General features: G+C 38.2%; 1 protein-coding gene across 1 annotated transcript; it reads right to left on the reverse strand.

The window, feature by feature from the left end:
* Positions 1–411: 411 nt before the first annotated feature.
* LOC111880940 (deSI-like protein At4g17486) lies at positions 412–2,159 on the reverse strand. Its single transcript, XM_023877353.3, has 5 exons — positions 2,040–2,159; positions 1,646–1,914; positions 1,018–1,305; positions 845–925; positions 412–766 (listed from the first exon to the last, which is right to left on the reverse strand). The coding sequence occupies exons 2-5, from the start codon at positions 1,791–1,793 to the stop codon at positions 612–614; spliced, it is 672 nt and encodes a 223-aa protein (XP_023733121.1). The 5' UTR covers positions 1,794–1,914; positions 2,040–2,159; the 3' UTR covers positions 412–611.
* Between the last annotated feature and the right edge of the window lie 10,470 nt (positions 2,160–12,629).

The raw sequence follows: 12,629 nt of genomic DNA on the forward strand, positions 1-12,629 counted from the left end.
GAGGTCCTTTTTAAAAGCAAATTACATATATAAACAAAACAAAAACACATGTCAATCATATAAACTATAAAGTATAAAGTACGTTGTTTCTTTCTTTTTTTTATTATTATTATTTTTTTTAGTGTAGACAATATGACAAATTATCAGCCACGTTTGGTTTTATAGATCCTCATATTTTGTTGATCCACACCTTTTATCTTATTAAAATGACAATCCAAATTTGCTAAATATGTTTAATATTAGATAAAAAAAAAATAACACAATTAATATGACTATGGCTAACTTTAGAAAAAACTTACATTTTCAGCATTTTTTATTCCAGAAAAATCACTGATAATCTGAATTTTTCTCATTTAAACCATTATATATACACACACAAAATAAAAAACATTATTTCCCAAAAAAACTATATGACATAAAACTTGTATTCCAAACATTTAAATGATCATACACACAGTTACAGTTGCAGACAAATATAGAAACACACAAAAATTAACACAACAAACAAACTCCATGAACCCTATTTAAAAAAAAAAAAAATCTATACACTTTATAAATAATACAACTTAATTTCAGGAATAAAGATAACAAAATAGGTATTAAAATCAAAATTAAAGAAGATCTTTAGCTAGTCTGACAGGTGTCTCCTGCAAAAATGCCACATCACTATTCGATTCAGTCAAAAGATGATGACGATGATCATCATCCACTTCATCTTCTTCACTCCCCATTGTTAATGATGAATCACCCGAATCTGATTCTTCATCTGTTACAATTTTCAACAACAATTTTTACTATAAGGGTATTTCTGTAATTTGTCCAAAATTATATAATCAAAGCTCACCAGAAATTGTTGCATGATCAGGTAGATGTCTAACAGCTGCAACTTGAATGTTTTCGGGCAATAAACAGTTGCAGAAAGACCCTGTTCAAAGTTTAAAAAAAAAAATTCTATAAATCTTGAATCTTTCAAAGTGGAATGATTATAAATGAATGGAGGAGGATATAATTTCGTACCGAGTTTAGCCAACCGGTTGACCCAACCGGGTATTGGTTTTCCAGTGAGTCGCATTGATACTTCGTTTGTGAAATGATTGCAGTTTTTTGCAATTAAATGATAAGTGTCACCATAATATTTGTTAGAAAGATGTTCCATGAATGATCGGAATTCTGAAGGAGACATGTTGGTGCTTCCCAATGGAATTGATCGCCTGAAGATAAATCCCGGGCAGCTTTTTGGCTCCACTTCAAAGACTCCACTGGTTGGGTACTCGTGTGCTCCAAATGCGTATTCCATGTCATAGACTGATTATCATATCATAATGTAAAGATATTACTTGATCAGTTGATTCAAATCCAATACAATGATTATTCGATAGTTGTTCATCATAATAAGTATATACTGAAATTGGAAATGCTGAATCTCAGATAGGAGTAGATTATGGAGATCTAGAAACATATGTTTACTTGATGTAGCAAAAACTTGAAATCAAAGCTTAGATTCTGATAGAAATTAGGTTAGTTTATCAATTCCAGAATCTGATAGCAATTTTGGAAGTCAAACGCAAGGGAGTTGAATAGAATCTGGAAGAAATCGAATTCAAATACTATATATTCAATCGTTTTGAATTTGGAATTAGTTTACCTTCGATACCGGAATGGAAGATTCCGAAGCCTAACCAGTAGAGGTAGTTATTGACAGGGGTGAGATCATATACGTTGAGATACAATAAAGCATGATCACTTCCTCCATTTCTAAGCTCTCTAGACGAATTCATCGGAAACAGCCGCATTGTTTTGTTTTATATCTATGCACAGTTACAGACACACCACTTCGCCTCTCCTCAGTGCTCCCAATTCTTTCTCCAATGAAGATTATCCGTGTAAACCCTAAACTCTCAACCCTACAAAACCCTAAAAGATGGAGAACTAAAATTAAAATCGGAAGTTCGTGAATGAAGAGATTAAAGGCGCATGTAAGTCTAAATCTAATACAGCAAATCGAAGCTAAAAAAACGACAATCGTAATACAGTCTTACATCGATTTGAGCTGCAAGTTTAAGCCACCAATTCGGATGAGAGAGAGAGAGAGAGAGAGGTGTACGTGTGTGTAAGCATTCATTAATTTTGATCTGGCAAAAACCATATATCGATTAACGGTAATTTTGTAATTAAGGATATAATCACTAAAAATGACAAAGATGGGGTCCTTAATGATATAATAAAATTTTTAAATATTTATTATAAAATAATTATTTATTTTGTAGAATAAACGTTACGATTTTGATATTACAAAATCATTTTATACAAGAAATTTGTAAAAACTTTAAAATTTTGTGAAATACTAACTTTTAGAGTAAATAACATAATTATGTTTATGGTACACAAAATTGCACAAATGGTTCCTGTGGTTAGTTTAAAATTGCCACTTTAGTCCAAAAATGTTTGGACAAGCACCAGAGGTCCAAATTTTTCATTTTGTTGCGAGTTTGGTCCATTTTAAAATTAAAAGAAGTTAAAATGACATTTTTGCCCTTGTTATTTGTTTTTTTATTTTCTTTTTATTTCCTCTATTACATTTTAATTAATAAAATACAATTAAGTCTCTCTCTCTCTCTCTCTCTCTCTCTCTAACCTTCCCAACGCTTTTCTTTTCATATTTTCCACGACTCAATCTGAAAACTTAAATTGCAATTTGAAAAATGAATCTTCATTTTCTCCCAACGGAAGCTACCACCGAAAACCTTAGCTCCGGTGAAATAGGATCATGTTCTCAGATCGCCGCCCTTCTCTCCCTCTCTTCCAGATCTGCCAACCCTTCTTTCCTTCTCTCCCAAATCCACAAACCCTGTAAATCCACCTTTCTAATGCGTCGTAGATATGCAAACACACCTCTAGGAGGTGATGACGAGGGAAGTGGTGGAGACAAGGAGGTGAGAAACGCCGCAGGCGTAAAGAAATTCGTTGACGTCGGTGAGGACACCGGTGACGGCCGCTATGGAGAACAACCTAGTAAAATATGACGTCGCCCTTCGTCTTCATACAACCAAGCTTCAATAGATCAAATCGGAGAAGGACGGGTCCGGTGGTTGTTCATATCTGAAACCTTCATCCCAAACGACCACAACTTTTCTGACTTCGTCTAGCGTCGTCGTCACTGTCGTTGCTGGAGATCTCACCGATGATAGCGATGTTCCAGATCTAAGACGAAGGGCGACGACTACGAAGGACGGGGTTAGAGTTTCTAGATCTACAAATAATGGTTGAAGGCTCAACGGTAAAGGTGTTCGAAAACTGATGTGTGTCCCGGTAGGGGTAATAAGGACATGAAGCTGATGTTAAGGTGGAGGTTACAGGTGGTGTTTGGCGGAGGTGCTGCTTTGGGGGTGTTTGCAGATCTTCACTGTCGACTGCTTCGTAGTTGTTGGTAGTCAAGCAAAAAAAACAAATAAGAGAGAGAGAGAGAGAGAGAGAGAGAGAGAGAGAGAGAGAGAGAGATTGGTTTTTATTTTTATTTTTATTTTTTATTTTTTAAAATCTAAATATCAAAAAAACAAATAAGAAAAATAAAAAATCATATTGACAGGGGCAAATCTGTCATTTTGAAAAAATCAAAACAAATTGGACCAAACAATCAACAAAATGAAAACTTTGGACCTTTGGTGCTAGTCCAAACATTTTTGGACCAAAGTGGCAATTTTGAGTAAACCACAGGGACCATTTGTGCAGTTTAGTCTTATGGTATACATAACTTCTTATTTTTAAGACAAAATTGCAAAAATGGTTTCTGTGGTATGTATTTTTTTTGGATTTTAGTTCAAACCACGATTTTTTTGGATTGGTGGTCATTTTAAGTTAGTTTCGTTGTGTTTTTGGTCCATCGGTAAATTGAAATGACTGTAATGCCCTTCTCATATATATTTTTATATTTTTTCTATTTAATTTAAAGGAAAAAGGAAATAATTGATTAATTTGGCTCACATTTCTCTATCTCTCTCTATCTATCTCTCCCTCTCTCTCCACGGGTGAAACCCATGTCACCACATCATCAGTCATCTTTGTGACCTCTCCTGCTCATTCGTACTCCATCGACGAAGACAATGACACCGGCGAGCTGTCGGGTGTAACAACCCACCACCATTTGTGAGTCGTTCACCACCCTCCACAGCCTCCTTCTCGTCACCTGCAACTCGCCACTACCCTCCTCTCGATGACACTACAACAGCGAATGTATACAGAAAAAAAAACCTGATCGAATCAAGAAAACCAGGCAGCATAGTTACCACCCATTGCCGACGTAAGCCACCACTACCTATCTTTGTTGCTGCTTTCGAAACTACTCCTCTCTGACCATCTGTTTCCTTCCACCGCCTTTCTCCCCCTCTCATTCTGTCATTCATTGTCGGCAAACGAAGAGAACGAAGGCAACAAGTTGTCGTCGCCACTGTTGTTGGAGATAGCCACCACAGCTGTGCTGCCACCACCACTGCCATTCTACGTTGCTGCTGCCGCCAACCATCTCCATTGAACCACCACCTTACTCTATTGTTCCGTCACATACCACCAAGAAACACCGCCACTCCACTTATTTCCTCCGTATCTTGCACCATTATAGCTCTTCCATCACTAGTGTCACCCCGCACTCTCTCCACTCATAGTTCACAGTCGGAGGAAAGGAAGGAAGCGGCGGAGCTGCCGCCAATCGCTATTGTCGCCGTGAGTGCAATCACCGTCGGCTGCCACTGCTATATCGCCACCTCCTACTGCTGTTGTGGAAGTTCCGACTACCGCCACCCTCCTATTGATGTAAGAACAACCATCTCCACCTTCGTTTCAATTTTGGTCTCCTCAGTTCGTACCATTCGAGATCAATGAAGACCAACGAAGTGGGTCTTATATTTCCCTTTTTATATTTAATAACAATAATAATTTTATATTTAATAACGATAATAATTTTAAAAAGTGAAAGAAAAATGAAAACTAAATTCATTAAGGGTATAATAGTCATTTTAGTTTGGACAGAGACCAAAACTGCATGTAAACTAGCTCAAAAGGACCACTAATCTAAAAAAGTCGTGGTTTGGACTAAAATCCCAAAAAATGCATACCACATGAACCATTTTTGCAATTTTGTCTATTTTTAATACAAATTTCAAAAGCTTCATACCCAGTGCTTCATTTCATTGACTATGGGTTCTTATCATGTTTACACTCTATATACATTCGTTCGTTTAAATGGTCTCATATGTCTTTCAAATAATCCCTACTTATAGTTTTAACCGTCCCCTAAAAAAGTCATATTCATTTTCTTCTCTCATTCAACATACCGAAGTTAAAATACAATGTTTTGGTTAATTTTCATGTTGGATTAAGAGCTTCTGCTTTTTAATTCAACGGATAATTTGGTGGATTGGATTGATGCGATACCGGTGGCTATATTATAAAAGGATATCATTGACTTTATTTTTATAGTGGTCATTTGGGTGCTTTGGGCTTACCAGAATGTTGTATTGTTTTTACATTCTAAGTTTAAGAAACAATTCATTTTTGATAGTATTGTAGATAAATTATTTTGTTGGTTTTCTTTTAGAAACTCTAAGGCTAAGAAAAATCGGGTTGCTTGGATGCAAAATCCAATCCTATCTTAATTTGTTTTTGTTTTTGGCTAGCTTCTTTTAGCCTTTTTTTAGGTTCTAATATATTATTGTCGTTAAAAAAATAGTGTTTAGGGAATAATCATCAATCTTTAAGATTCCAATGAATATCATTATCAAACAATAGGTCTAACAATGTAGAGCATTCGAGGAACTAATATGGTGGTTTTTTAAAACATTTTATGGTGGATGAGTCACCGAGGAGGATTTATGACAGAATAATGTTATGTACGTGGGCCACCATATGAAGAGATTCAAACCAATATATGGGGGAATATGAGCTTGGAAGAGAATGGTACAAATGATATTGTTTATGGCGCACATCATTTGTTCGGATTTGTTATTTTGTTGAGACATGTGTGGACATGAGAATCTTAGATTGTTATGAAATCAGACGATACTTGTCAAGACTTATAACAAATCGGATGCCATTTTCTAAGCTCTGATACCACTTGTTAGGAAGTAAAGTGGAAAACAAGCAAAACCAAAAGCACATAAGACATATTATTTACCTGTGTTGGTCAAGGTGGCATATGTCCACGGGCAGGAGGGAGGTATTTTTTTTTATTTCAGAGTTCTCAAACAAAGGTTACAAGTACAACAAACAGAGATTCGTCCTACTCACTAAGGATACAAAAGACAAGAAACCAAATGACTTAGCATGCATCCCTATTTATACTAAAGGGATCAAACCTAAAACCCTAATCGCCTATTAGCCTATAGGCCCATGAATGGTGTCAACCAATCATAATATGTCATGCAGTAGCTTCTGGAACATTCATCCATGACATACAACACATTAGCATCAGCAATGCACATGGCAGAGCACCATGAGCCATAATGATGCACAGTATAACATCGTGATTTTTCACCCAAAATTTTCTTTTTATTTTAACTTTTTAACTAGAATACTAGCAAAAGTCTTATTTTGAATTTTATGAAAACATCACCAATGTTACCTTATTACCAAAAACAACCTTCATCAAAATGAAATTTCATAAAACCAACCAAAAACAAGCTCTCAAAATCGTAATTAAATGAAAACAAAACGACATGTCGAAAGTGGTATCATTGCTAAAATACACTAATGTAACTACCCCAAAAGGCCCCATCCTTTCCAAGGCATCATATCATGTTACCTGTTCCAAGTGTCAGCATACGCTAAGTGAGTCAATCATAAGTACGGTGTTATGGAACACACATATCCCAAATGGATCAGACACGACATCATATAAACATGCATTCAAACACTCACATAACATGGCATCCCATAAGTCACATAATGTAACTCCTAATCTTCAAGTAATTTTAAATTCATCCCTTGGGTTGTAATTATGTCATTTTTAGTCCTTGGATTGGAAAAGAGTGGCCATGGGAAGCCCTAGTGGTAAAATGGTAATTTATGGAATAAGAGTTGTACACTGCGCGTACATTTGAGTACGCTAAGTGTACTAGGGCGCGCCTAGTACGCTAGGCGTATGCATATGTAAGCAAGGTGTATGTGTGTCTGGGTGAAAACCCTAATTCTTAGGGTTTGTGGAGTATTTAAGCATCATTATGGCCTTTATCCCCCCCCCCCCCCATATTTTCAGCCTCCAAGTTCTGGGATCATTTTTGGCAAACCCTAACTCCTCTAGTGTGTGTGTGTGTGTATGAGTTAAGAATGTGTTTCTTGTATGGTTGAAGGAGAAGTTAGTGCATCAAAGAAGTCAAGGAACGAAGGAAGCTTGTAGATATGTGATTATCATCTTCTTTGGGAGGTTCAGGAGGTATAAAGCTTCTACCTTTATACTTGGATTGTTTAGATCTTGTTTTGGTAGGTTTTTGGTGTTCTTTGTCACAACTGGAAATTTTGTGTCATGTAATCTATACACTCAAGCTAATGTGAATCAAAAGCTTAAGAACATGTGTAACACCTATGATTATGACTTCAAAAACTTCAAGTAAATACATCATACAAGTACTACAAGTAGTCATCAAACAATTGGAAACCCTAGAAGTCCTTGTTTAAGTCCATTTTGGACTAGGACTCCCTTATTGGATCCAAATGGACCAATAAGCTTCCAATTAGACTATCATGGGCTTAGAACCCTAATTGGGCTCTAATTGGACCCACACTAATTTATTTCAACATTTTGGGTCATGTTGGGCCTAGAATGAAATGAATTAAAAGCCTTGATACATGAATAACCTAAACTAGTCCAATAAAAATATAAAAATCCTACCACATTCTTTTAGGCTTAAATCATACCCAAACTAACTCTAATATTGGGCTTAGGGGCAAAGGCCCAAAATTTTCCTTTTCCCTTCCAAATTCTCGGCCCAAGGCCCAAGTCCAAGAAGAAATGGAAGAGTTGACTATTTGCTTGCCACCTTATTAATACCCAACATGTTTCCATGCACATCTCATACTTCTAGGAGCATATCACTTCAAAGATCACATCTCTTCTTCCTATCTCTCTCACTCTCGGCCACATCTCAAACACACACACACATTTCACAAATTCTCTCAAAGAACATTCAAGAAAACTCTCTCCTTTCCTCCCCATAATTTCGAGATTTTAAGAAGCTTTCAAGAGGATCTTTCAAGCTAATCACCATCTTAGGTAAGTATTTACTTATATATGTGATCTAGCTATTTCATTCCATCAAAAAAAAACCTCTTCTAAATCTATTCCAACTTGTGATCATACACCTTAGAAGTCACCAAACTCGAGATCTACCAAGAAGGGTGCTAAGGCCAAAAATCACTTCATTTTTCTTCCATCTTCTCTCTAAAACCGAAACCACACCCAAGGTGAGCTTCATACCCCCTATTTTCTGTTTTTATGAGTTTTGTGGGGGGGGGGGGGGGGGGGGGAATACAAGTGAAAGTGTAGATCTATATGTGTTTTGTATGCCTTGTATGATTTCCATGCTTACATGTATGCTTTTGTGTGCTATAATGTGGATTTAGCCATAAAACCCCTCAAAACCGAGATATATCTTATGTTAAATGATTTTAGCACCAAATATATTTCTACATCCAAAGTGTTTCAAGAAAAATAGCTAGGAGGTTTAGTAACAATTTTCTTTGGGCTAAAAACACAAATTTTGGGCCTAAAGTGTGAAAAACACAAAATTAAGGGCCCAAATTGACGTATCACGAATTCTGATGGATGAGGTGTGTCAAAACAGTTTCAATAAAATAGTTTCTGGAAATATACTCATTTAGAGGATTAAAAACATAAAAATTTCAAGCTTAATGGGCTAAAAATGACATTTTCGGCCCCATGAGGCCCATTATGCGAGATTTTCTGTTTTGGAGGGCCAAAACTGTATTTTTCTGTAAAACAGTGGACTATAAGTGTTCCAAGTCCTTTTCAAAGGTTAAAATGCTTTTTAAATTTAAAAAGGACCAAAGTTGCAAAAATTTTACAATTTGGGCCAAAATTGTCAAAATTGCGAAAAGAAGGGTTATAACCGAGAAAACTGAAATTTCAGGGACTTAAGCTGTTTTCTATGAAAAATATGCTGGAAAATATTTATTTCAATAATTTTTGGTGTTAAAATGTCAAGAAAATTGATTTAAGGACCAAACCGGAAAGTATTTAAATAAAGGGTTGAAAAAGTAAATTTTACAAACAAGGAGGGGCTGAAAACAGAAAATTTTCAAGACTAATTCAATACATGCAATTTGACCAAATAATGGTACCACGACTATCGACAAAATACAATACATTACAACACCAAAAGTCGTTGTTAAACGAATTGGATCGGTCTCGAACCAATAAAAATCTGAAACTACTAACACGACGACACTATGATACTTCAACACTACGATTCATACAAATAACGATTGGGAATTCATTATACATGCGAGTGTGCACAGACGGCTACGCACCATCTTTGGGCCCCACAAGTGTAAAATCTTGTTTGTTGAGCCTAGCTAGCCCAACGACCTGATCTTAAGGCCGGAAGACTTCTATCTTACGAAGTGTTGGGTTTTACCGATCCGACACGACGTAACCGGACTTTCAATGGCTTGTATACTACTGGTCCCCTAGGGTCCTCTAGTGTCGCTAGTAGAGTCTACCTTTTATGCGAGGCGGGTCTGGGACCCCTCGTACCTTTTTATCCCCAACCGGCTAATGGAGTCATCGAGGCCTTCGTGTCCTCTTTCTCTTCGGATGTGGGACTACATGTAGTCAGGGCGGTTGGATAACGTGATTAGTACGGACGACGCCTACGGGATCGTTAGTATTGCTATAGACTAGTCGTTTGTGTAACGCGTGTTTGTAGCAGATAATCATGCTAAAAAATAATCCAATGTCGCCTGGTAATGATAACTTCATGCGTTGCAATGGTTTCAATGTAAATTCATGGAATTCAAAGAATTAGGAAAACATCGGGTTTTCCTAAGGTTTTCAATACATACAGATTCGAAATACCTACAATTTCAATGAACAATCTCTTTTTTTTTTTTCAAGTATAGAAACAAACAAGCATACTTATGGATCTTCACAAACGTTTTCAAAAGCTTCTCTTTTCAGAAAATATCGGATTTTCTGGTGGTTTTCAAACGATACGAAACATTGCTTTTCAAATAAAATTTATGAACTCACCAACATTTCATATGTTGACGTTTTTCAAAATACTTGTATTATCAGGGAACCAGTGAATCAAAGGAAATCGTATTCAGTGATGGCTTGCAGTTTATTTATGTACGAATCGAACAATTTATTTTGGGAATGAAATGTTTAAACAATGTACTTCATGTAAACTTTACTGGTTGTACTATATTAATGCATGGCGACGAATGTTGTTACGTTTCATATATATACAATGTTATGGTATTCAATTGAGTCACGACAGCCCCCGAACGTTTCCGCCGCCTGGTTTGGGGGTGTGACAGGTTGGTATCAGAGCTTTGTTTATAGTGAACTAGCATGTCGAGCCACACATTGATATGCAACTATAAACCAAAAGAGGGACTAACATAACTCTGAACAAAACAAGTAAATAAAACACGCTTGCTTGCAGTAGGAATAGGAACATAACGTCGAACCAAAAATAATAATAATAATAATAATAATACTAGTATCTCGGTTAATTCGGGACTGTTCTTAGTGATACCAAGGAGTGAATGTAGCCTGATCAACTACATTCTCTCCAAAGTAAAACTAACACACGTCTTGATGAGAACGGGATAGCTAGGGAAGCTAAAACTATACCCTTCTAGCACCAAAAAGAGAACGTCTGTTTAGTCTGCCATAGTGGAAGAGGCATAGGATGATATTAGTGAACTCTTACGTGTTTTGCTATGTGTTGCGAATCTATGATTTTATGCTAAATGATACAAGTACTTAAGTTCGTGCCATACACCTAGTCAGTAGGACCACGACCTCACGGAAACCACGTACACTCAACATCTTTCCGTTTCGTGACAAGAAGATGCCTCGCCGACCTACTCGCGGAAACCCTGGACCAACTCCACCCGACGTTGACTCCACTGCATTCCAGGCAGCCGTGTCTGCTGCGGTCACCGCAGCTATGGCACAACTCCATCAGGGGAACAACGGAGGAGGTAACGGGCAAGGATCCGGAAGTTCGAACAACGGGACGAATCAAGGACCCACTAAAACGTGCACCTACAAGGACTTTGCGAACACTAAACCCCGGACTTTCAACGGCACTGGAGGAGTGATTACCCTGAAGCGATGGATCGAGAAGGTACAGTCGGTGTTCGAGATATGCGATTGCCCCGAGCAGATGAAGGTGAAGTTCGCGGCCTGTACTTTTGTGGACCAAGCACTCACTTGGTGGAACGGACACGTGGAAGCTATGACGCTCCCTGTCGCCAACTCTATCACATGGGCAGAAATGAAAGAAATGTTAATGGCTGAGTACTGCCCCCGAGGCGAAATACAAAAGATGGAGCAGGAACTATGGAACCTCACGGTGCAGAATGCTAACATCGACGCCTACATCTCGAGATTCAGCGAATTATCTCTATTGTGCCCAGGTATGATCACGTCAGAAGGAAAGAAGGTTGAACGATTCATCTGGGGACTGACATCCCCCATTCAAGGGAATGGGATAGCTGCGAACCCTGAAACGTTTGACAGTGCGAAGAGATTGGCCAAGAGGTTGTACGACCATAACAACAAAAGGGGTGAGAAGCCAGTAGAGACTCAGAAAAAAAAGGAGGGTGATGGCAGGAGAGGGAAGAACCCCAAGAGGAAGGGGCGTCAGGGCCCCGAGACCTCTAAAAAGCAGCAAACAGTGGCAGTTAACGCTGTCACCGCACCGGTTCCAGCCACACCACATGCTCCAGCCTCAGCTGCTTCAAATGCTTCAAGACCCTACTCCGGAAATCTTCCCAGTTGCAATAAGTGCGGCCTCCACCATCACGGCGAATGCAGGGAACTCCATTGCACCAGTTGCAACCGAAGGGGACACACTGCAAGGTTCTGCAGGACGTACCCTCCTAGGAACCAGAGTCAGGGAAACAACCAGAACAACAACAACTACCGCAATAACAACAACACCAATGCCGGCGGCAATAATGCAGGGCCTAGCCACACCTGCTTCGGGTGTGGAAGGACGGGGCATTTCCGCCGAGATTGCCCTAACAACAACTCAGGAAACAGAGGAGCAGGAAGAATGCTGACTATGGGTCAGAGTGATGCAGTTCAGGATCCCGCAGTTGTGACCGGTACGTTCCTCCTAAACCACACTTATGCATGCATCTTATTTGATACCGGAGCAAAGCGAAGTTTCGTAAGCGAGAAGTTTAAACATTTATTGAAACAACAACCCCAGAAGCTAAATGAAACCTATACGGTGGAAATGGCCAATGGGAAAACCGAATCCACTAGGGAAATCTACATCGGATGTGCCCTAACCCTCAACCAACACGTTTTTCGAATAAACCTAATGCCAGTATCAATTAGGAGTTTCGATGTGATTATTGGCATGGATTGGTTAAGCCCC

The sequence above is a fragment of the Lactuca sativa genome, chromosome 6, assembly GCF_002870075.4.
Source record: "Lactuca sativa cultivar Salinas chromosome 6, Lsat_Salinas_v11, whole genome shotgun sequence".
NCBI lineage: Eukaryota > Viridiplantae > Streptophyta > Magnoliopsida > Asterales > Asteraceae > Lactuca > Lactuca sativa.